The following is a 25987-nucleotide window of genomic DNA, read 5'->3' on the forward strand; positions in this document are numbered from 1 at the left end:
CGTAAACAAAATTTCCACGCCAACTCTGGACTGTAAGATTCTTTTAGCTTTGTTATCACATTCTCAGGGTTTGTTATTAGGTATTATTCTATTATTTTCACGAAGTTGTTAAATTAGCACTTTATAGAAATGTTGAAGAGTTCATATACAACAAGATGACGGAGTAAGGCGAGATTCTGTGAAGGTAAGTAACCTGGTTCAACTTTCAGACTTTTCTAACTTCTGTGGGATCTGGTATAGTTTAGTACCACATCCACTTCTAGTTTGCCCGGCTCAACAATTTTTGCATATGTCAATCCTAACCCCCAACTGACTAGGTCACCAAAAAATTACGTCATTCCGACGTCACAGTGGCGTAATGAGGCCCCCCGAAATATGCAGATGGCCGTCCAAAACGCGCAGACGATAACCCGAAATTGAGCAAGCTATTTCTCTTGTTTTCTCGTCGCAACGATCACGATAGGAGAGAGATTGCCGGCTTTAGCAAGTTCTTGTCGGCGACGCTGGTGCCATTTCGGGCGATCGTAATTATACTTTGGCAATCCCTATGACGTGATGGTGGTGTAGTAGTGACATAATTTTTGGATGGCATAGTCAGGTGAGGGTTAGGAATAACATATGCAAAAATTGTTATGCTACGCCCACTGGAAGTACCTGTGGTACTAAACTATACTAGACCCCTTCTGTGAACCTTGAATTTTTGGTTCTCGTGTAGTTTCGTACCTAACCCACTTCTACGAGCCGTAGAATACCGTAACAATCTTTTGAAATGCCAACCCTAACCCTCATCTGACTACGCCATCCAAAAATTACGTCACTACGACGTCACAGTCACGTCATAGAGCTTGCCAAATACTCGTACGATCGCCCGAAATGGCATCGGCGCCGACGATAAAGAACTGACTAACGTCAGCGATCTCTCTCCTATCGGGATCGTTGCGACTAGAAAACGAGAGAAATGGCTGTTCGATTTCAGGTTCTCGTCTGCGCCTCTTGGATGCAGTGGATGACAGTTCACATAGTTTGAAGAACTCTATTACGTCACTATGACGCCGTAGTGACGTAATTTTTAGATGGTGTGGTCAGGTGGGGGTTAGGATTGACACGTGAAAAAATTGTTATGCTACGCCTACTAGAAGTACCGTACGTCAGGTACGAAAGTACATGAGACCCGAAATTTTTTATCTTCGCTTCTTTCTTCAGGTCGTCATAATTTTAGACTTCTACTTTAGTAGTTCAATTGTAAAATATTGACTTGATATTGTCAACATGCATCAGTCAACTTGTGACAGAGAGATGTCAGGATGTTCATCAAAATTATTATGAAATAGAGGTCTGGTTACGGCTATACCGTTCCGATTCTGTATTCTATTTCGATTTTGCATCCAGTAGGAATGATTGATCAGGTTTTATTTTCCATATATAACTTCCCTTTGCGGCTATTTGTGGAGGTCAAGTCATAAGTCGTAAATCAAGTCCTAATAAAGTTGACTATAGTTGAATAAAGCACTCGGCTTATAGTATAGTATAATACAATTCTAATTGCTTCACTGCGTAAATGGATGAAGCAAGATTATCATTTTAATCTTATTCTAATCGTTAATTTATAATAAACCCCTGAATCTTTAACTGAAATTCAGATATTTTAGATAAATGAGTTAAAGATGCAAAATTCTGAGAAGAGATATGAGATGAAATTTTTGTTTTTGTCCATCACACACTAATTTTCGAAATTCCTGAAGTGATTTCATCATTCTGTTATATATTTTATCAAGCAAGTAGTGAAAAGACTGAATGACTGAGGGTCTAACAATAGAGCTGGTTAATCCTTCACAAATTTTGTTTATTATGTAAAACTGGGTTGTTCTCACACATATTTACTTCAAACAAGCCAGGCAGTCATTATTATGTAAAATGTGTTAGATTTTTTAATGGAGCATACTGAATGTTTCCTGTTTAGCATTGTCCACCTAATTTTCATACATCATATCTGAAATAGTAATTATCGGATTTAAAATGAGGTCTTCAGCATGCGACTGCAAAATAGTTTGTTATAAAGCGGTACGAATTAGGTCATAATGTAGGTTACATGGTAATTTGAAAAAAAATGTCTTATTCATATGCCTCTAGGTATCGTCCTGACCAAATAAACTTGTTGAGCTTCAATCCTGACTGCATAGCACATTGTAATGTCTTGTAAACTCTTATCAGAAAATTATGACTTATGAAGCAAGCGCAATAGTTAGGAAACATTATTTTGCTTTCCCTCCAGTTGTAATGGTTATCTAAATCTTGCCATTGGTCAGTTACAGATACTTTAAACATTCACATACCAGATTTGGTAACCAATGGAAAGTCCTGGTTTTAATAATATTGAGTCATCTTTCTTCCTTATTCCATCGGGGAAATACTTTTATTTTCATATTTCATATTGTAGGCTTATTGTGCCATACAAAAGTAAGGTTGCCCATTACTATTACCTACAGCTGATACTATAATTTTTCACCATTATAACATCTAATTATTCTAGATTAAAGTTTGGTGCAGCAGCGATGACCTACCTAATAACAAAGATACCTAAAAACAATAATCTTTCATTTTCATTTTCGAGTGCAAGTTTCAAATGAGATAGACTAATTTTTTTTTAATTTCCTGTCAAATATCCAAAATTTTAGCCTAATTATCTATTCTTCAATCGATTTTGCCAGAGAACCAATGTTGTGTAATTTGCCCAGACATTTCCAAAAACAACAATCAAACAAAATAAACAGAACTGTTTACTTATGAACATCCTAATTCATACCTCAATTGTTGGTACTCGCGTTGAATGTTTATCAGGTCAGAGTAGGCCATATTTTTATTTCGATATTCATTATTTTAGTTCTATTAAGAGTTCAGAACTGTCTGTGTTAGCCAAGTGGATATACCCCCTACCAATTGGTTTCAAATCTTTTTACACAACTTGTTGTAAAGTAGGCAAACAAAATTAGTTATCTCTATATTAGTACACTTACTACTGGAGCGCCCAATTGTTGTTAATACATGTCTAAGATGGTTCTCTAGGATTTCTGAAAGATTTTAATTATAGTTGATATATTTATATATACCATTAATTCAATCTTCATTTCTTGTGTAAACCACTGCTTTACCTAAGTATTTATTTAACAGAGAAAATAGATTTACCTAATCTTGGCTATTTAATTATTTAATCTAAGCTGTCAGTCTATTATATAATGTATAGGGTTGCCTTTCTCTCTATATTATATGTCTATGTAACTATACTTTGTGTAAATGCCCAGCCCTGATTATAATACTTATGAAACAGCTATTGTTTGCTATGACAAGTGCACTTTACATAAGGGCTTTTAATTTTTAATTATCATAAATTTCGAGAGCCAACGTCATATAGAAATGTGATGGATCAATAATAGTTGGACTTTTGGATTTATTACTGTATAGAGACATTTGAGTGAGAATTTAAGACTTTAATTTTATTTGAAAAAGGTTCACTGTAAAAATTAGAATGACAAAAAGTTGACATACGAAAAATTTTTATTTGATAAAGATGAGAGAGCATAACTGTAAGCAAAATAAAAATCAACTGTGGCAGATTTTTCGTAATCATTTCAGGAAGCTAGAGATTTTTTCTAGAAAAAATATTTGTGTTACATTCGTTGGTACATTTAATGCAAGAATGAGGGATTAAACAAAGTTTGTTACCATAATCAGTCACCTTTAGTATTGAAAATATAGTTTTCTTTTTTTCCTCACACTTGGCAACATGAGTCTAAACATAAATCCAAGCAAGGTAAATATTTTTAAATGCTGTGATATTTTTTATTATACTATAAATCATGTCAATAATATCGATTTTAAAAAATAAGACTACTTAAAAGCGAAATCCTTGAATCGTATTGAATAAATATCTATCGCATCTTTGCATTATACACATATGGGTCTACCAGCACATAAGCGGAAGAGAAGGTTAAGCAGATTGTTTTGCGGGAACCCAATTGTTGTATAAATCTTGTTGAAAAGCTAGAATTACATAACAATTTATATTATTATTCATCTTATATAGAATTTATGCCGCTTAGAGGAAATTTCAAGTCACTAATTAAAATATCTCCTAAATTTTTTCATGCTGGATAATGTTTTATTAGCAAGATTATACTTTTTTTAATATCCATATATTCTTTATTTAGAAAGCTGCTGAATTATACAGTGGGAAGATGGCGGAATCTGTAAAAGTCATTGTTCGGTGTCGCCCTCTCAATGGAAGAGAAGCTTCTTTGAAATGCAAGGTGATGTTTGTTTATGATAGTTATGTTAAGACTAAACACAGACTGGTTAACATATATAGCAATATATTATAGCGTGACATTCATAGCATATATATTATTTTTAAACAAATATACATAAAACATACTACACCAGAAATAGCAGTTATGGTCGACTATTTTGCCTGTTACTATGGAACCATCAATCTTATTTAAGATATCATAGTCATGATATACACATGTCTAGATGTCCATTTCATTGAATTATCGGACACAAAGTGGATTTATACTCAATGTTGCTAAATTGTTGTTTTCATTATTGTTGTTGTTAGGGTAAAAAATCCCCTTTTCTTCAATTAGGATAATTACTTTTATTATGTTTTTTCATACTTTCCATAAATTCTTGTGGATCATAGTTTCAGTTGTTTTTTGATATTTTTTTAGTGTATTGTGGAATTGTCAGAGGAGAGAGGACAATGTAATATCAGAAAACCTGGTAGTAGCTCAGATCAACCACCAAAACAATTTACATTTGATGGAGCATATTTTACAGAATCAACCACAGAGCAAATTTACAATGACATTGCATACCCTCTGGTTGAGGTTAGTAATTTATCCTATATTTATTCTTGTATATTATTTATGTTCCAGGTATATAATAATGTATATAGAAATTAAATTAATTGAATGAAATAACAAAAAAAAATTTGAAAGGTAAGTGCAATCAGTCATTGCCAACAACTCTAAACAAGTGTATTCGTATTTTTGATCAGTGCTTCTAACATGGAGGACCAACTGAAAACTGATCCATCTGTCTGAAACAGGGGTATTAAACAGGCAACGTGCGGGCCACAATTCAGCTTGCCAAGCCATTTAGTGTGGCCCTTCAACACTCAGATTTTTCCTCATCAAGCATTAAATCATAATCCGACAGTTTATGTTTAAAAAAGCGCTCACATGGATAAAAATACTTAAATTTTTTTTAGCTCTCGTTGCTGCATTAAATCCTTTGCCGCATTGCCTGGTGCATTTATTACTTTGGGGCCAAGCGATAGAAGCATTCTCTATTTCCCTCCGTCTGTAAATATTTTTGTGACTCAGCTAGATGCCTGAAGTTGGTTATTTTTTTCAAATATCATTTGTTTTATCAACTTGATTATGCTACTGTCATATCAGTATTGGTCCCTAATGTATTACTATATATAACTCTTCATCATTCCAGGGTGTTGTAGAAGGATACAATGGGACAGTGTTTGCCTATGGTCAAACTGGATGTGGAAAATCATACAGTATGCAGGGTGTTGATGATCCACCTACTCAAAGAGGAATTATTCCACGGGCATTTCAGCATATCTTTGAAAGCATAGAAGTATGGTTGATTATTCTGATAAAGAGCAGGATTTCATCATCGAATAATCTACTATTTGGATTATATTAAGAAATAATATTTTAGAATTTGTTATACCCTAAATAAACGGTTTCAAGAGGATTTCAAGACAAAAGAGCAATTGTTGAAATTTTCTAAAATTTAATTTGAAAAATATTACAAAGAAATAGGTGTTCTTAAGATGATATTTACGGTAATCATAATTTGAAGCAATATTTATCAAAGTATTCAATAAAAAGCTACAGGAGTCAAGGATAAAAAAATATACGATTTTCTTATTTTCTCAAAACAGCTTTTTCAAATTTTGCTCTTTTAGGCTAAAGCCTGTGTTATAATGTATTCCAAATTGCGTCATGTTCAACAAATAACAAAAGAAGCCAATGTATATTTTATGAGTTGGATTTGTAAATGCATGAAAACCTAAGATTGTGATTGTATTGGTAATCAGTTTTTCTAAATTTGTTCATATTGTGAAACTTCAATTGCCCAATGATAAATTTTCAAATGAAGCTATTCTAAATTATTTCAAAAATCGAAAATTTAAATTGTTATCAAATATGATTAAATACGAATCGATTTGAATATTTTTTTCGTTTTGGAAATCCTTGATAAAAACGTCAAAATCAGATTGTTCAACCATGATATTGAATTTAGCATTTTTTAAACAAGATTGTTCAAGAGCAATATTCGTAAAATTATTGATAGAATTTTCTGAACAAACACCTGTTCAAATATCTCATTAAATATTGAATATTTATTTTCCAGGTGGCTGAAAATACCAAATATCTTGTTCATGCATCTTATCTTGAAATATATAATGAAGATATCAGAGATTTATTAAGTAATAATATCAAACAAAAACTTGAGGTAAGAATGTATTGTTTTTGACCAAAATTATACCAACTTCAGGTATGACTGACGATGCACGTTTAGCAGCTTCCATTTGCATATTTCAAATGAAAATTTGAAGCTGCATTTGCATTTCATGGTTATGGTCATCACCACCATTATAGATAATGTACTTTCCTTTTTAGAAAAATTTCCTTTGACTTCTAATTAAGATTGCGGCATTTGAAATAATAGGTAGTCTGAAATTTTTATTACCAATATTGCTGAGAACAAGACACAAGTAATCATTGATATGTAAGGGCTGAGTATGCCTTGAAAAAGAACTGAAACCCCATTATTTGACATGCCATCTACCCAATTTTTTACACCCTTAGTAAAGTGGTAAGTGTAGGTTTGGCCCGGAGGTCTTAAACCTGTGACACAAACATGCTATTAACCTCTAAGCAAATGTTATTCGAACTATTTTCTCCACAACCCACTTGGCACTGTCAAATATTCTCTTTGTCCCTCGAGAACTGAAATAAAAATGAAGTAAAATTCAATAATACAATAATAATAAAATAGACAATATCTTTAGTGGGACCTAGGTGCTTGCTCATTCTCGAAAAGATCGAATCTTGGCTTTATTTCGGTAATGATGGGTCTCAGTACTGATTCTGAATCTTTCAAATAATTTGATTGGTATTTTGTTTTATTAACACAATTCAAGAGCCGGGAAAGATTTTACAGCTACCCCTGGGGCCTCAGCCGAGCCCTTTCACGACCTACAGGGGATCGGGAGCCCTGTTCTGAGCTCTATTTGTTGCCTGAACCGTGAAGGTGTTGTGGACTACATAGTTGTTTTTAAAATCATTTAAATATGTTCAATGTTCAGTTAAAAGAACATCCTGATCGAGGAGTATATGTAAAAGAATTATCAATGCATCCAGTAAGCAATGTATCCGAATGTGAAACCATAATGGCATCAGGTTGGAGGAATAGATCTGTAGGTGCAACATTAATGAATGCAGATTCATCAAGATCTCATTCTATTTTCTCAATTTATTTGGAAGCGTGTGATACAGGTTTGATTTCATAGTTTTATAAACTTTTAATGGGTAGCCTACTGGTAATTATTTCATATGTGGACTTGTTCAATTTATCTTGATTTCAAGTAGCCCTATTATTAATTAATTTTCGATTGCGTAATTGAATATTTACTATATGACTGATCAATTTCTTTCAAGTTCAGAAAATATTATTTAGTTGAGAAGGGGCATTTTTTGAGTATTGATTAAATTTTTTTTTGTCAATGTGGCAGTTAGGTACTCCATGGACCATGGTGTTATGAAGTTTTAGCATTTTTAATATAACTCTTGTCTGTATTCATGTAGAATTTAACGAAATTTATTTAAAATAGTTTCAGAGTACCATCTTTTGGTAATTATAGCGTATATGTGCAAATGTAGATGAATTCTCTTCACTGTTTTGTTGCCCTGCATCACCTTTTTATTGGTTGTCTAGGCCGAAGTATAAAATGTAGGTTTCATGACATAAAGTGAGGTATTCCGAAAAAATTACTGTTGAAATTGAAAATATCACAATAAATTAGTGCTTTTCATTATGATTTCTAATCATAGTTTGAAGATATTAAGCGAATTATTTTGAGAAAAAGTTCTAGGAGTTTAATAATAAATAATTGATGCTTTTGCCATTTTCTCAGATCAGCTTTTTCAAGTTTTGCGCTTTTGGGTTGAACCCCTCGAAAATTCAACTAATTTGTCAAGTTTGATACCACAAAATATTTTTTATTTGGAAATTCGGCTGTTTATTATATAAATATTTAAATGACTTATCTATTACGATGAAAATGTCGTAAATTTGTTTGTTATTTCCATATCAACCACAGGAATCGATGGTGGTGATCACATTCGTGCTGGAAAATTAAACTTAGTTGATCTTGCTGGAAGTGAAAGACAATCGAAAACAGGAGCAACTGGTGAAAGACTGCGTGAAGCAACCAAAATCAATTTATCACTTTCGGCCCTTGGTAATAAAATTTATGTTTGATCATCCATCCCAGAGATTTATATTTTATTTTTTCAGTATTTATTGCCCAATTTATCATGTGAATTATGTCGAACCATTCATATTAGTTTATTCAAATACAACCTATATATTGGCCATGATGACATATATTTGTTTATAGCCTGTGCTTGTAAAATGTCAATTTTTATTGGGAAAGCTTTTGTTTCACTATCAGGCTTGTCACCGAAATTAATCGTGTACTCAGCCTAAATTATAAAATTATAGTAGATTGGTTGACACCACACAGTGCACATTAGTGTTGACGATTTTACATTAAGCTACTTCTACTACTCCATCTAATTATTCAAATTTTGTGACAATTGATAATGGTGGGTGTTTATTTTTAGTCAGGCTCAACTTTTTTTACCTAAAATTGTTGAACAATACATTATTAGTGATTTTTTTTAGATAATTGGTGTCTATAAAATAAAAAAATATTGTTGAGCAGAACAGTTAAATAATTAAATAAATACAAATATTTCTGACTATTTTTCATATAATTTGCTATTAAAATCTGTGTTTCAAAATTTTTGGTATGTAATTGACAATATATGCTTGTCTTAGGAAATGTGATATCTGCTTTGGTCGATGGAAAATCAAAACACATTCCATATCGTGATTCAAAGCTGACTAGATTGTTACAAGATTCACTCGGAGGAAATACGAAAACTTTGATGGTCGCTTGTCTCTCTCCAGCTGACAATAATTATGAAGAAACTTTAAGTACATTGCGGTAAGGTGGTAACCATACTTATTCATTGAATTTAGATCTTTATTTCATCAGAACTCAAACAATTACCAACAGGTCTAAGGTCCAAACGCAAAGTTGTCCTCTATATACTAATACTGTATTTTTATAAAACTTTACAAATTTGAAAGTGCTGACCCGAAATGTCTTAGAATTCCCAATACATATTTTGTGATTTTTTTATTTGTTTTATTAGAATTTTTCTTTGCTTCAAATTTTTGTCAGTGTTTCGTTGCTTCCTTTTCAATAATCTTGATGATGATAATAATGCTTACTAAGGTGTTTCTTTATGATTTTATTTTTCCAGTTATGCAAATCGTGCCAAAAATATCAAGAACAAGCCAAGAATAAATGAAGATCCTAAAGATGCTCTTCTCCGAGAATATCAAGAAGAAATCAAAAAATTACGGGGATTGCTGGCTGGACAACTTGGCCCAGAAGGAATAAAAGGTAAATATTACAATATTATATATACCATATTTTACGGACCATAAGGAAAACTACCAATTTCATACATTAGGCGTACGCCCGATTTTTGAGAAAAAAAAGTATTTAAAGTGCACCTTCTGGTCCGTTAAATACGGTATGTTAAAATCAGCAAAATGCAAAATAACACAATCAGTGCTCTTGTGAAAAATGCTTTAAAGCCAGTGAGTGTATAATCATGATCTTGTATATCTATATGACTTGGACATCAACTTTCAACCTATTTACTTCATAATATACTCGTTGGAATTTTCAATATTGTATTCCAATAAATTGTCGAGATAATTACTGAGTTGGGTCTTACTAGTGGTTTTTGAGTACGAATCTGAGTCATTTCATTCAAATGTTTCAAAACACTTCTCGACTTTGACCCAAGCTCAAGTCGAGTCAGTGGGCGACCCTCCACTACACTGGGTATAAGTAAACTTGTTGTTGGTATATGTGTTCTTGGGATGGTTGAGCAAACTTTTTAGTGACATTGATTTATATTTTTACATTACTGTATATAGCACTTGGAAGCAAACTACTAGATGATGGAGGTTAGTAAAGCAGTATGGTGGTCATTGAAAGAATCGAAATTTAATAAATTCTTTCATGGCAGTTTATCGTGGTTGTGTATAATTGTTCGACCTATTTTTGTCAAATTCTCTTCACAACCAATCAGTCGTTTATAATTTTTGTGTAAATTTATGTATTTGTGTTTTACAGGTGATAGTTATTGTATGCCAGTGTTGTTCTAGTCAAAGATTTTGTTGTTGTTTTGTCCTATTATATGTGCAATGGTTTTTAACATTGAATAGATGTTAAAAACTATTCTTGTTTAAGGCTGTATTATATTAATAGATAGTAAGAGGAAAAACACATGTTATTATAAAAACTGTTGTCTGTACAATTAGATCCAGTTTTCCAATTTGGAAAATTGCTGTTGAAAAATCAGGATAAGGCAATTTGCAAAATGAAGATTCTGATGCGTTTGCAGCTTTTGTACATGGTATTTACCATAACATTGCTGTGGCACACGTTAAATTTTTAAATTTTGCATAGATTTATTTGTTCACTATCATTCATGAGAAAAAAACAGATCTCAATTTTGAAATGTTTTATTGGTAGAATAAATAAATATACAGAGCATTGCAATGCACAGATTGGTGTTGTGACCAAGGACTATCTCATACCAGTGAAAAATCCTACATTCACTACTCGCATTTTCATCCAATATATGATTCAAATCTGAAACTTTGTTCAATGTGATAAAAACCTTTTTATTTCTGATTGTCAAATCTGGCTGGAGAAAATTGCATATTTTTGGAATTATAAGTCGAATTTCAGGTTATAATCAGCTTTTAATATGTTATCGGAAATAAAACAATTTAAATTTTTCCTGTGTCTGAGATGAATTACACAATTTTATTTAAAAAATGAAATTTGATGATCTGATATGCATGGTAAAAATTCAACATGCTTATCAATGCCAAATGTAATCTATAATTAAAAATCACGAAATAGGTCTCACAAATTTGGTTATTTAAATCATAACTATTATCTAATAATTATTGTAATTCTGAATTGAAAGAATTGTTACCAATGCTTAAATTTTAAGTTGATTTTATATATTATATATCACACAAGTTAAATCTCAATTTTCAGTTCATGGAAACTAAATGTTTCTTTACAAATATGATATCCTTTCCATAATTTTTCAATTTTTTAATGAGTTCAAAGACATTATACTATTCCACCTAGTTTAGCATTTCATCCCAATTATGTATATTGCATAAGCTGGTTAGCTGGCTGTCAGTTCATTTTAGTTTGTGTAATCCTATCCTTATCTTATGGAAAAGAAGTTTAGCAATTTTAGGTGTCAATATACAAAATGTGTAATATTTTAAATTTTTCTCAAAAGTTACATGTGTTTAAAATGTTTTAAATTGTCGTCTTATGTAACAAAAAATGAACTTTGACATAAAATTTCATTCTGATACCAATTAGATTGATGAAGCAAACACTTAACGATTTTGCAAAGCATCTTAAGCGACAAATTTTTTAACAAAATTGCCAAAAGACATGCTGCATGTGTATTTACTATTTAAGAATATTTGCTCATGGCAAGGTAACACACACTCACTCAGAAAAGAAGACTCATCACTGATAAAAGTTTATTATATGAAGTTGTATTTGCAACTAACGCAGGTCTTAAATGAACCAAATTGTATATATAACTTTCAGTTAATAGTCTACCATTTACAAATTGATCATTTGATTGACAAACTATTCAAGATTCAACATAATTACCTAATTTAGCAACATTGTTTTTCTTCAGCACCATGAGTTGCACTGACCATTCATCAATGCTAGTACTGTAGCTTTAAATAATTAATCACTAGTTGTTTCCCAGCTTACCACAGCATAGCTTCACTTATTGATAAGTGTATTGTGATGGGGTTTATCATTCTCCCATACTTGATTGTAGGTTAATTAGTAATATTTACATTATTTTGACTTGATGATTTGAGATGATAAAAAAACATATTTTCAGCTTTATTGGAAGGTCAGTCGCCGCCTCCTCGGCCAAAATCTGTTTTCAAAGATGTTCAAGACGATGATGAAACTCAAGCAACCAGCACTTCTGATGACTCCGAAAACATCAGAATGGTAATTATGATTTTTCTTAACCAATATCTCGCACATAAATAATTAAAATTCAACCTCACATTGTTTTACTCAAAAAGAGAAAAGGTTACACCATGTTGCAGTTACTCTGTTTAGTGCAGTGAAACTACGTAAATAATTCATTTAGTGTGCGAGATTGTGTGGATGCTGTACAGTTAGAATGTGATTGCCAGTTTGTTTTAGTGTCCAATTGGATCTGAAGTGAGAAATGTTTTGAGAAATGTTTTGTTTCGAGGCTTGTATTTCGAATCCACTTCAGACTTGATATTGAAAAATTATGAATTTAGATTTATTGTTGGATTGTGATTGGTCAAATCTTTTTTTTTTTTAATATATATTTTACAATTTGAGAATTTTAGATACAGTTTTAGATATTTTTAAAGGCTTTATTTGATAATGCCATATTTTTCAGTTTTCTAAATTGTAAGAAGTAGAAACTATTGTAGTTTGAATATTATGAATGCAGCTTTAATATACTGATCTTGAATTGATTATCAAATCAATCTCAATTGAATTTTTAAAATAAAATTACTCAAAGATATGTGAACTAGCTCAAACTTTCACAATCGCCTGTCTATCTAGCCTGACATGTGACTAAAAATTGACAGTCATTATATATTGAGTTTATAAACCAGTTAGTAAGATGATTATATTATGGTGGCGAATTTATAAATTTGTTAACATTTTTAGCTCAGCAATATTTTTGGGTTTTATACAAGTTTATGTGAATTTATGCCAGCGAAATCTTTACAGAATTATATCTGTGAAAGTGTAATTCTAAACTTTCTTCATTCTCTGAAAATATTAGTTCGCAATATAGATATAGCTATCCTTTATAAAATGGCATTTTTAGGCGAGGACAAGTCATAGAAAGCATACCTTTTTGTTAAAATATTCAAGTGCAGATTACTGTCTAGGTAAAGTAGTATTGAAATGCTTCCCATGCTCAGGTGATGAGAAAAAAAAAATAAAAGATTCCAATTTTTATTGCGCTACTTTTGGACATTCCACAGTATTTTAAAGAAATTCTTATTTTTGTGTTTCTTCTTTTGATACAAATTATGTAGGAATTTGAAGCCAGATTAAATGAATTGAAAGGGAAATATGAAGCAGAGCAAATGAGTAATGCAAAATTACAAGAGGATATGAATAAATTGAAAAGTCAATATAATCAACAAATGGAGCAAATGAATAAAATGTCTTCGAGTAAGTGAATATTTTCTCTACAAAAATTACACATTCAGTATTATATTTACACTCCTATGACAACGCCATATTATTTTGATACGCTGTATTCATACTCCGCTCACTCTTAAAAATGCTCTGCACAAGTAGCCATTGATATTTATGGGGCTAAATTATTGGCTACCCAATTTTGTACAGCCCAGGCGAGGTGGTGGGCATGGTATTTAAACCCGAGATTTTAATCTGCGTTTTCATCATAATTAAGTCGGATTCTCTCTGTAATCACTAGGACACCATGTTCGCTAAGAAAAAAATTCGGAAAATCTATTTGCTCGCTTGGGACAATGTATTAATGATAATTAAGACTCCGTAGTATCACCATTGCTGTGACAAAGGCGATTCAATTATATTGGAATTTTTTCTATTTGTAGTCTTATGCTGTGCTAATAACTACCAGATGATGTCTTTTTTTTAAATTGTTGTGTGGCATATTGGAAGTTTCTGCATACCTAACTTTTTGAATTTGTGTTAATTATTGTCATTACATCTGGATCCAAATAAATGAAGTTTCATCCTGTCACGAATCTGAAGTAGTTAACTATTCCCATATTTGATATAGATTAGTAACCAGAGTAGAGGCAGCGGTTCGCCATATGATTGAGTCATGTTGTTGCCTTTTCTCTCTCCCAAAATGAATATTAAAATTTGATCTCTATTCATGTCCATATGTGATATCTGCATTTTTTAAGATCTGTTTGGTGAAAATGCTCTGATTTGTTCAGTTCTAGTTTACATTTACATTATGATGCAACAATACTAATCTATGATTTCTTTCTTCTTTGCAGCCTCTTCTTCACATCAATCTGACCCAAACCAGGTGATTTTTTATTTTAATACTGGGTAAATTTGATTACCTAACACACAAACTCTATATATGATTGTATCCCAAGTTTCATTAAAGTTTGTTCTCTTTAGAATATATTGCAATTTACCTGGGTTCTGTTTTTTGGTTACCCTGTGTTTTGTTAAGTTTGGGTTTGCATACAAATAAATCAAACTAATCTCATTTCATAAATATCATGACATCTATATTGAAATTGTTGTATTGATGAAATATGAATTATATAAATATAAATTATGAAATAATTTCAGAATTAAGATAATTTTAAAATGCCTTATAGATTGAACTATTGCGATATAGACATCGTTTAGTACAGGAATCTGGAACTTTCTCATTATTCTCTCTGTTTATGTTAATTTATTATTTAACATGTTTGAATCTGCTGTTTTCAAAATTAGCGAAAACAACTCTTTATTTCCGAACTACTTTGTTTTCATCGCAAGCTTTTTTAAGACATTGTTTTGCTCTTTAAATATGGCTTAGTTTGAATTTTATCCGCTTGTTCAAATTTTTTGTCATGTGGTCAAAATGTGTTTGGAATAATACTGTACATTATTCATCTTTGGCCATGATATGAATGACGTTGAAGCAAACTAGCAATAGTTGCATTTTTTTATTGTTACTTTGTAATTTGCTATCTAATTCTCTCTCGGAAACATTAAGTTTTTTATTTGCAATCAGACTTTTCTTTACATCAGTCTTTAAATTACTTTCAATTTATATTTAATTTAATTGTTATTTGTAATATCTCTGCTTCCTAAATGCTGGATACTCAGGAAAGGTTTGTATCGTCATGTTCTGAAGTCGAACCATATTCTGGAGTCGAATCAGATACATCTCGTTGTGGGTCATCCTTTTCCGAAACAGAGGATGAATCAGGGAATCCTGAAAACGCTGTTCAGGAATCTCCTGATGCCGATCTTCTAGTTTACAGACAATCTGCTAATTTTATGTTGAAACTTTCTGAAATGATTTACAATCATGCTCTCGAACTTTCAGTCAAGAGATCTATCGATACATTTCCTAATGAACCATTGGAAGCAGTTGCGCATGCTGTAAATGAATAAATTTTTCTGTGTCTGTTCAGTGTACATTCAAGTTTTGTTTTATTTATATCTGTCTATTTGTATTTGTTCTTGATATATTGATTTGATATATTGTGGGGTGTTTGCGAATTCACACCAATACATATCTAAAGGTGTTCTTATTGGCTTGTTTGGCAGTATCTGCTTGTATAAAATCGTGGTAAACATGCAATGAAATCCCACTTACAAATCAACATTTCTGCTGTATAGAATTCAATTCCTGGTTATTTTTCTGACATTGTTGCTCGAAATTTTTCAAGTATCAACCCCTATCCACTGACATCCCATCTCGAAAATAAACTTTTGTATATCTCTCCCACATCATTGTTAATTGTGACACTACTATCAGTACTCTCTTTCTCTTCACTTGTAGTTGATGCTATGAACTTTGCTCTGAGCAAACTTGTGTATAAAAATTAATTTCACAAGATCAGAGAATTGCAACAGTGACTATCTTGGAATATATTATGCTTGCTGTGTGCTTCAACTGCCCCACACCAAATTTAACTTGTTCTGTTGCAAAGTCACAAAATGAATAGTGATCAGTATCTCGTAGCTATAAAACATATTGCATGAATTGTAATTTGTAACCTGTTGTTAGTTGTGTACATAATAATCTTTTTTGTTCTAATTTTAATATACAATCGATAAAATTATGTCGATTTTAGCTCAAATTTGTTAGTTCAAATTAGGTTCAAAGAACGGTAACAGAGTTATACATTATTCGTTCGAGGCCTCCCGATCTTACCAATTATTGAGCCTTGATGATTTGTAAATGAAATAACATCAGATATCAATATACACAAATTGATACTTAATTTTCCTGTCAATATTTTTTTACCAATACAAATATTTCAGTCAGAATTCCAATTCATAGTTGACACCTTCCGTGCAAAATTTTATCGGATTCCCAAATTTAATGCATGATACTTTCTCAAATACATTATTTTGTGGAAAAATGCACATCTCGATATTTTTTTTTCATTCATTATGCAAGTGTAGAGAAAATGCAATTCTATTTGTCCTATAAATACATAATTATATTTCCCCTTTTCTGTAATGTATATGATTTATGAATTGTGTAGAGACTAGATAATGTGAAATGTAGCCTTTTACAATGCAATACGAGTTTTTCAAGTTTATTAGTTAAATATACCTCAAGGATTTGGCTAAGCAACATTTTTGGCTAAGCAATATTTTAGGTCACACTGTTATTTGAACTGAGTGTTAATTTATTGCGCATGAAGTGGACCTATGAATGCTAATGCTATGTTTTGCTAAATTTCAAGTTTTATTCAGAATAAAAATAATGCAATATCTACCATCACTACTTCAAACCCAAGTTTCCTGAAACTACTAACATAGATAGTTAATGCATGATGTGTCAGTGATTACCATACATGTAATGCTAGCACTTTATATAATTCAAAATAAATCTTTTTATTAATTTCTTCACCAGCTTGCGGCATCTCATGGTTCATCGACTTTATCATCAACAGATACTGGTTTTACAGAATCATCATTTGATGTTAGTAGACAAATTTATAGATGTGTACTTCGCATGCGTGTGGTTTTCATTTTTTCTGAAATTCTAGAAATTCCACTTGTTCTGTCATAAAAAAATTATTAATGTGACTGATGAATTTTGTTTTTAGTATTATGAACTCGGCTAGAAAGTATATTTTTATAAACATAGCCAAGGATGGGATAAGATATATGAATATCAGAAAACTTTCATCATTAGAATGTTATACTCCTTCTTTTTTGTTTACCTGATGTTTTTTGAGGGTCTAGCTTCTTGTTATTTTGCTTTTTTTATTGTGTTTTCTTCTTTCTTATAAACCTTTAATTTTCATTTCTTTTGGTTTGATTTAATATAAATACAGTCAATCCCTTTTTTTAACAATAATATTTGAATAATGTGTTTTTTAATTTTAAATAATTCAAAATACTGACTTTTACGGTAATTATTTTTGTAAAGTGTGATGTCGTTTCTGCACAATATGCAGAGAGAGAATAATTAAAAAAGAAAATGAATGCAGAGATTAATACAGAATAGCTGTTCCTAACCTTTTCTCTCTTGGTTTACACCTTGACAAATTACAAAAATAGAATCTACCCTCAGCGGTGTATACTGCAATTGCACAAGAGATTACTTTGCATTCTTCCATTTGGTCAACAGCCACATTTTGTCATGTACTTTCTTGCTTGTATAATTTACCCCAGATTCAGGTTGAGAATTGTTTATATTGGATATCACAGTATCTAGATTAAAATTCAGCAACATAAACACATGACTAGAAAAATTAGAAATACTATGTGTGATACTTAATTTGACTTCTGAATTTATCAACTTGAGTATATTATATTTCTTCAGGCAACTGAAAGTAGTTCTGCAGCAAGTAGCCAACAGAAAGCACAAGTCGCTCGGTATATCGGAACAGTTGATAATGCTACTTCATCACAACAACAACAACAACAACAAAATTTTTCATCAGAAGATCAGAAAGAAGAAGTTATCATGGAGCAGCAGAAAGAAGCATTGAAAAGGTATATTTCATTAATGATGATTATGAAAAAAGGAGTTGAGAAATCCCAAGTAATAACAAAATGTATGTGGTTGCATCAGTGAGTATGAAACACCATATGTCATATTTTTCAGCCAGTTTTTTTGCTTTGATTATGAAATATTTTTGTCAATTTTAACAAAGCTTGTTATCCACATTCAAATGATAATAGAAGTTATTCCTATGTTAAATGTTATTTATATATTTATATTGGAGAAAGACAAAAAATCACCTTATTGGATCTCTTCACCAGGAGACCCTTATTCTGAGTAGTTCTGTCTGTATATCTGGCTGTAGCGTTCAAACGACTGAATCGATCTGGATAAAATTTCCCACACAGGTTGTCTTGTTACCCTATTAATATGTGTTTCACCGAAAATTCTCTCTGATGTTTCGTTTCTATGGCAGCAGTGAAAAACTCGGCGATCCTTGTGAAATTTCTAATTTTTGTTGCCATTTTTTGTCAACCAACTACAAAATTGAAATTCCAACATTGCTTCCCTCCGCAAAAAAGACATGAGATTCAAACCCGAAATTTTTATCCTGTTACGCCGAATGTTCTAACCATTGGGCGAGATATCACCCATACACTCTTTCAAGGTTTAGCTTTGTTTGACATTTGCAAGAATAAAGTAAGAATTAGTTAAATTGAGTAAATTGTTTTCAGGCTTCAAATGCTTCAACAGAACATGGTTGGAGGTGAGAAAGCGAATGATGAAGACGCAAAAGAAAAGCGTAGAAGAAGGAAAAAACATGTTGATGAAAGAAGATTTTTGCTAGCAAAAGCTGCTCGAGAGGATGATGAAATTATAATGTTAAATGTGTATGACAGCATTCATGATGAAGTGAAAGCCAGAGATAAAATAATCTCAATAAAAAATAGAGAGGTTAGTATTGCAATTTGGTAACTGGGATAAAATTACTGGGTACTCCTGAAGTATGCGGACCAAGATGGCGGACACCGGAACGTAGTATGTGTACCAGTAGTATTTTATTCTAATTTTCCTTATTTTAGTTCTATTACGAGTTCGAAGACTAGCCAAGTGACTCCCGTAGTATTTGTACCTGAAATTATGGCCTAGCCCTAACCTGGTACACATACTACTTACCGGTGTCCACAATCTTGGTTGACATACTTTGGCAAGTACCTATTATTGTATTTATATTGAGTGTGCAGAATACCAGTAATGCCAGTTAGAACTATGCCTTGTGTCTGTCTGGCTACCAGTTCAAATGAGTGTTGGATAAATAATAGGAATCGGGAACCAGTTAATTCCAGATTCATAGAGTTGGATAATGAAGCCATAATAGATTCATGGTTTTATCAAAACCCTATGACAACAATAAGTCATTTTTATCTTCAATGAGGTTCAAACCTGCCAATACTTGTAGGGCAATAATAAGAGTGCTCTTAATGCATAATACATTGCGCTACCGACAGACATCGTTTATGTATGATATGCATCTTTTTTTTTTTTTGTCTTTGATGAATCATGGAACATACTTTGCCAAAATTGTTTTGATATAATTTATGTTGAATATATTCACAAGATGTTAATTCTCTCTGCTTGTGCTCCACTACATTTATACAGCAATAGTTTTGGTAGCTGAAGTGATGAATATTTCATGAACATCATCATGTGTTTTTACAATTTTTGCAAAAAAAAATTTATTATGCTGTGTTAGCGTGTTCGCTATGTTTGAAAACTTCACTCAAAAAATTGTGAAAAAACAACAAACTTTATGCAATTTGTGCCATATACATCTGCTATTATAGAACTAAACAAACTCAAAATTTTGTTATGTAGTTGGAAGCTGCTAAGATGGAAGTTGAAGATGTCAGTTATGAATTTGAACGTGACAGAGAAGAATATCTTTCAACTATTAGAAAACAAGAAAGAGAAATATCGTTTTTACAAGTAATATTTCTAGATTGAATGTTTATTATGATAAGGTTATGAAATTGAAAAAAAAGTTCTTTAGTTTTTTTTGATTATTTTACAAAATTTATCCCACTTTTGCGGCAAGCGGTTGAAGCGCTTTCACCATTTTACATCTGTGATGGACAATCGATCAATTAGCATGAAATAATTAATTTACGGTTGTTTGTTGTCTTGTGTTACAAGTGTGCCTGTTTAGTAGTTTTTGTTCTTTCATTATGTATGTCCTTTGTTTATATGTATTTTATACACTATTTACTTTTTGCTTTTGTTTTCTTCTATTTGTAATTCTATGTAGACATTCTAGAATAAATAAATGTATAAAATGAATATGTTTATTTAGGGATTAATAAGTAAAATACATCCTACACTACGACGTGATTGTAATTACAATAATATTGATCGAGTTCGTAATGAATCAACATGGAACGATGATCAACAAACGTGGGAATTGCCTGATCTTGTTGTTGTTAAAACATCACTGCCAGCTGCAGGTATTTCATTTATTGCTAATCTAAAAGAATAAAAATAAGAATCCATGCAAGCACTGGTATCAGTGACATCAGGGTGATGACAAAATTGTAAATTCATGAGTTTTTTTAATATTTGAATTTAAAGTCATATGTTCAATTCAATGAGAGAATTCATTGCTTTTGCCATAAGTAAAAAAAAACATAAAAAGGAGTTCAAAGTTTTCGATAAATGACTAAGTGGTAGCGATATGATAAAGTCATCAAATCTATGCACTATACTAGCATAAACTGAGAATTGATAGGTAAATTACTGGAGAGAATTATAATAATAATAATTATTTTGTCTTATATAATATTTTATTTTTCTCTTTTGTCAGGATCACGTACACTAGCTAGAGGTCTATCTCAACAAACAACTTCTGTTGAATCATATACTAGTGTAAGCAACTGCATATCTTTTAATTTCTGATAATTGACATGTTGACTTTCTCGCAATTGGTTTGCTTTTCCAAAAATGTTGGTGTCTCAAAATGTTGTGTCGTGGCTCAGCGGTGTGGTGCTAAGTGCTGGGAATATGCTTACCACTGCACCTCTGATTACCCTGCATGGGTTCACTGGTCGAATTCTGTGGGAATAATTATGTGCCAGAGGATTGCTGGACTGCACGCGCCACCGCTGATTGGTCACGGCTTCCTTCACCATCAAGTTCGTGCATTTGAAACAAATAACAATAACTGGCTAACTAATCCTATACCCGACATGGATTGGTGACCAGATAAAAGGCCGTGGTTTGTCATATGATCCTGCCATCGGCTTTCCTCTCCTCCAGAATAAATATGTAAATCCTATCCTACACTTGTCTGTTCCCTTTACAGCAAACTTTCCCCCCTTTTCCCACTATTCCGAGTTAGGGTAGATATATAATGTGAGGCAAATAGTTAAACGTAAACATATGAAGTTGAATTCATGCTATGTTCCGGGTTAGGATTGATATAATACTCTTGGCGGAAGATATGTATTCATTTGAAGTGAGATTGTTGCAAGTGTGGGACGATCGTAAAATTAACTGATATATTCCAATGTTGAGTTGATGACTTGATGTATCTTCATTTTTTCATTTACTTTTATACATTCAATTCATCACTTCATTGGTAATATCAATCATTTTTCAACAGAGAAATGATGAAGCAGAAGATGATCGATTCTATAGTAAATTAAGCAACAGTAGCAGCGAAGAATTTGCGAATAAATATTTTATGCCTAAGAGACACGTTCATCAAATTGTTTCGTCATCACATACAGATCAGCCATCTAAAGGTAACCAAAAGATATATTACTGTTTTCTGCTCTCAAATACTATATTTATGTAAAATGTGGCTAACGATATTGTGGACGCTGGAGGTATTGTCTCGACTCGAGTGGGACATAGTCACCATTTAACAAAGACTCGAAGTGATCTGAGCCATCAAAATGAAATGACTCGGTCTCACCATCAACTATCTCGTACTCATCATCAACTAATAGCTAGTGCAATTTAACTCAGTGATTCCCTCAACTTGAGGCCCGATGATCCGCCACTCGACTTGAGACCCAGATGATCTGTGACCCGACTTGAAACCCTGATGACCTGTGACTCGACTTGAGACCCGGATGATTCATGACTCGACTTGAGACCCAGATGATCAATGACTCGACTTGAGACCCGGATGACCTGTGACTCGACTTAATACCCAGATGATCAGTGACTTGACTTGAGACCCAGATCATCAGTGACTCGACTTGAGACCCAGATGATCTGTGACTCGACTTGAGACCCAGATAATCTGTGACTCGACTTGAGACCCAGATGATCCGTGACTCGACCTGATTCAGAGTTTAGCGACTTCGGCCCAGCACTGATATAATGATCATAAAAATGATAGTGAAAGAAACGTCAGCAATGCTGGATACCAGCGTTTGGCTAAAAAATGATCCTATGAAATGCAAATATGTACATCTGAATATGAATATTTTATATGGTATTCCATACTGAAATGTATATTGCACCTTGTGACTAGTATTAAAATATTTCACTTTATTGCTTTCTCACCTAAAACATTATCTGCTAAATATTATTTTTTGGTAACATGATTTTGCATGTATTACACAATTTTGTATCATTTTGATGCCTTTTAGCCAATTAAACTTGATAAAACCATATTTTAACTTAGAATTCCTATCTCACTCATCCTTAAACAAATCAAACATTGTGACGAGATATGACTTCAAATTTCCAAATTCTTTACAAAATATGAATAAAAAATTTTATTATTTTTTTTTGTTTTTAATTTTGGAAAAAATATTTTAACTTGTTTGATTTCTAGGTGGACTTCACATGCTTGGAATGCATAGCACTTCATCACCTTTGCTTACAAATGGACTGGCAAATGGAGACCGAAATTCTCCAAGCCAACACAATCCTGCATCGACTAGTTCATTAGCACAAATGTCATTAAACGGAAATAATTCAAACTTAGATTTTGCTTTAACAAGAAGACCACACAGACTCGATTCTCTCAACCCAATCGGCACAAATACAAAGAAAAAAAAGAAGAAAAAACATGGAGATTTATCTTGAAGTTTTCTTTTTTATCATATTTGATGACTTTTGTACATCATTCTTCTTTATTTTTCTACTTAAATTCAACCACTTGAATTCTACCGAGTCTAAATAATGGATAATTTCATAATGTCAAAACTAATATATGATTTCAGATATGTATACAATATCCCTCCCTCTTTTTCCAACCAGTCAAGAATAGAAGATTCAAAATACCAAACAAAAAGTCTTTTTATGTATACAGGGTGACCCAAAAAACAGAACCCTTAAACTTTTTGATTATTTATACGAAAATGAAAAAAAATTTATTCAACTCTCCCGTTTGTGTATGATTGCATTGTACCCAAAACTTAAAGCAATCTAGGATGCTTCGCAAAAGTTATTTCTGTTTTTTTGTTTTGGGGTCACTTTGTATGTATATATAAAATTTTTATCTTTTTGGCTCTTTTATTTATCTTCATGTTAAAACTTATTCCATGCAACATGCTTCGAGACAACTAATATGGTTTTTCATGTATATTTGCTTGATATAAGCGTCAGATACCATCGCATAAGGACAGTAAAATACTGTTCTGAATACCTAAGGTAGTAGTTTGAATTATGTACAAAATATTAAATTGTGATTTTTGATGGTTGTTGTAACAATTTTAAATGCCTCTTGTGCCTGAAGTATTGTTGTGAACTGATAAAAGTATGTTATGAAAATATTTCATATTAACATCTTGTTTGTTGCTCTAGCATGAGTACCTTATCACTATTTTCGTGTTTATTTTCGATAGCTTATCGACATTAGTGATCTCCTTTTTAAAATACTTCTATGCTTCACTTTTTGATTTGAAAATTGTATTGTATGACCGTTTTTCAATAATTTTAAACAAATTTGTAAGTTTTTAAAGACTGGCGATTTATTTCACTTTCGATTATCACATATTGATCTATGAACTTACATAATTTAATACACAGACTAAACACATTGTCACTTGTATCTAATTCATGTGCACATATCTCATTAAACCAGAGTCTCTGCAAATTCTTCTATTCTATTCCTTCTATTTTCTCTTCCTATTTCTCTATGTGATCACTAAAAACTAATATTCTTTTGGATTTTTACTGGTTTGTTACTTGAATTAATTTTTTGGCGCTACAGAAGTGTGTGTAGTAAAATGGAGGATATTAATTTTGTTTGCTTACACTACATCAAGTTGTGTGAAGGGACTGAAACCTAGAAGCAGGGGGTATATTCACTTGGCTAACACAGACAGTCCCCGAACATGTGATAGAACTAAAATAGGGAGAATCGGAATAAAATGATTGCCCAACCCTAATCTGGTACACACACTACGAGAGTAACAATTTTTTTGTATCAACAGGATTATTTTTAATATCATTTAGTCTCATTCACAATAAATTTGTGTTAATATCGTTTGCACAATTTGAAATTGAATGCGCTCCGATATATTAATTAGTGTGTTAATTCTTCTTATACAAAGAAGTAAATTAACTGGTATTGCCCGGCCTCCCTCAGGCATGCATAACTTATGGCTAGTCATTATTCTTTTACATGCTAGTGCTGGTATTGCCTCTATACTTGCCGATTTGTCATTTTCAATAGGTAATTTTGATCATTTTTTTTAGATTATATTTATCTAGACATTTTTACAGGTAACTGGCTAACTACCTTTTGAAATGGTATTTCATAATGCAGATTAGCACTTGACTAAAATTTTTGTGAACATGTCTTTTTTAACAAGTTTTTCCTTGCTTAAATTAGATAGATCAACCCGCTTTTGACTGTTCATCTATATAAAAATCAAGATACATAATCAGTGCAAAATTCTTTTCACATCCACTGTGATTCTATAAATAAAATGTGAACTTGTAATATATTTCTGTGTATGAACATTTTGTATTAGCAACTCTGCTTGGACGGCCGACATATCAGATTTGCACTACTTCAACTAAATATAATTCACCCTTAAAATCTAGTGATTGCTGGCACTAAATCTACAAACTTTCAATGAAACCAATAAGATATTTACATTGTCATTTGTCCTTACTTTTATTTGGTGTGCGGACAATTTTTATTTTATGAAACTGCTACATTTGTTTTTAGAAAATTCTATTTTGTGTCTTTAATTTTAGCTGTATAGGAATTGTTTCATTATAGATACTGGGTGACGCCGAGCTCTATTCATCTTCACTGTTTGTTTACTGTGATTGTATTTTATTTATTTTTCACATCTTACCATTTGTCATCTCTCATAGTTTCCAGCACATTACACGAATTAAATATGAAACTCTTCATTTTTAACTTGTGTGTTCTGGTTTTAAAGTTTGGCAGGTGAGTCTGGTTATTAATATATGAAGCATTTAAATTGAGGCAAAAAAACTCTATATCTTCAGAACTACTGTGGACTTTTTGTATGATTTTATCGTCGTCCGTCACCAAAGTCAATGCAGATGGTACAATTGTCTGGTTATTTTCTTCAAACACTACCTGGGCCGTGAGTCGCCATATGATTGAGCTGTCTGTGAACGATATGAAAATCGTTTCCTAATTGGAAATTTTCCGACGAATTTTCACTGAAAATTAATTGAAGCTGCATTCCTCCGTTGTAACGAATATATAGAATAAATACCTTTGTTTATCGAGGCACCTCATTTTATTATGCGTGCAATATCATCACATTTGGCTTCTAGGGAAAAACTCGTTGCATGAGCGTCGCGACCTGGCTAATATTATTAAGATT

At 32.0% G+C, this 25987-nt stretch overlaps 1 protein-coding gene across 5 annotated transcripts; it reads left to right on the plus strand.

Annotated features, from left to right (window-relative positions):
* Positions 1–25548, plus strand: LOC120345434 (osmotic avoidance abnormal protein 3-like). Of its 5 annotated transcripts, none has more exons than XM_078114978.1 (22): positions 1–184; positions 4206–4304; positions 4725–4883; positions 5503–5649; positions 6433–6534; positions 7391–7580; positions 8405–8545; positions 9148–9316; positions 9639–9781; positions 10327–10356; positions 12354–12469; positions 13555–13693; positions 14518–14549; positions 15350–15628; positions 17118–17186; positions 18036–18208; positions 18893–19112; positions 20034–20144; positions 20509–20659; positions 21016–21077; positions 21814–21955; positions 23002–25548. In XM_078114978.1, exons 2-22 carry the CDS (start codon positions 4233–4235, stop codon positions 23253–23255), a joined length of 2901 nt encoding a protein of 966 aa, XP_077971104.1. In that variant the 5' UTR covers positions 1–184; positions 4206–4232; the 3' UTR covers positions 23256–25548. The 5 variants fall into 5 exon arrangements, with proteins under 5 accessions (XP_077971104.1, XP_077971103.1, XP_039270817.2 ...); XM_078114977.1 differs by lacking the exon at positions 1–184 and adding an exon at positions 3640–3808; XM_039414883.2 differs by lacking the exons at positions 1–184; positions 10327–10356 and adding an exon at positions 3641–3808.
* The last annotated feature ends 439 nt before the right edge of the window (positions 25549–25987 follow it).

This window comes from Styela clava, chromosome 8 (assembly GCF_964204865.1).
Source record: "Styela clava chromosome 8, kaStyClav1.hap1.2, whole genome shotgun sequence".
NCBI lineage: Eukaryota > Metazoa > Chordata > Ascidiacea > Stolidobranchia > Styelidae > Styela > Styela clava.

What these genes read in the sequence shown, in the direction of transcription:
- LOC120345434 (XM_078114977.1), top strand. Translation starts at nt 3,782, where the DNA reads ATGAGTCTAAACATAAATCCAAGCAAG. An exon ending in AAGCTTCTTTGAAATGCAAG is followed by an intron (nt 4,305 to 4,724) that starts GTGATGTTTGTT and finishes ATATTTTTTTAG; the next exon opens with TGTATTGTGGAATTGTCAGA. An exon ending in CTGTTGAATCATATACTAGT is followed by an intron (nt 21,078 to 21,813) that starts GTAAGCAACTGC and finishes ATTTTTCAACAG; the next exon opens with AGAAATGATGAAGCAGAAGA.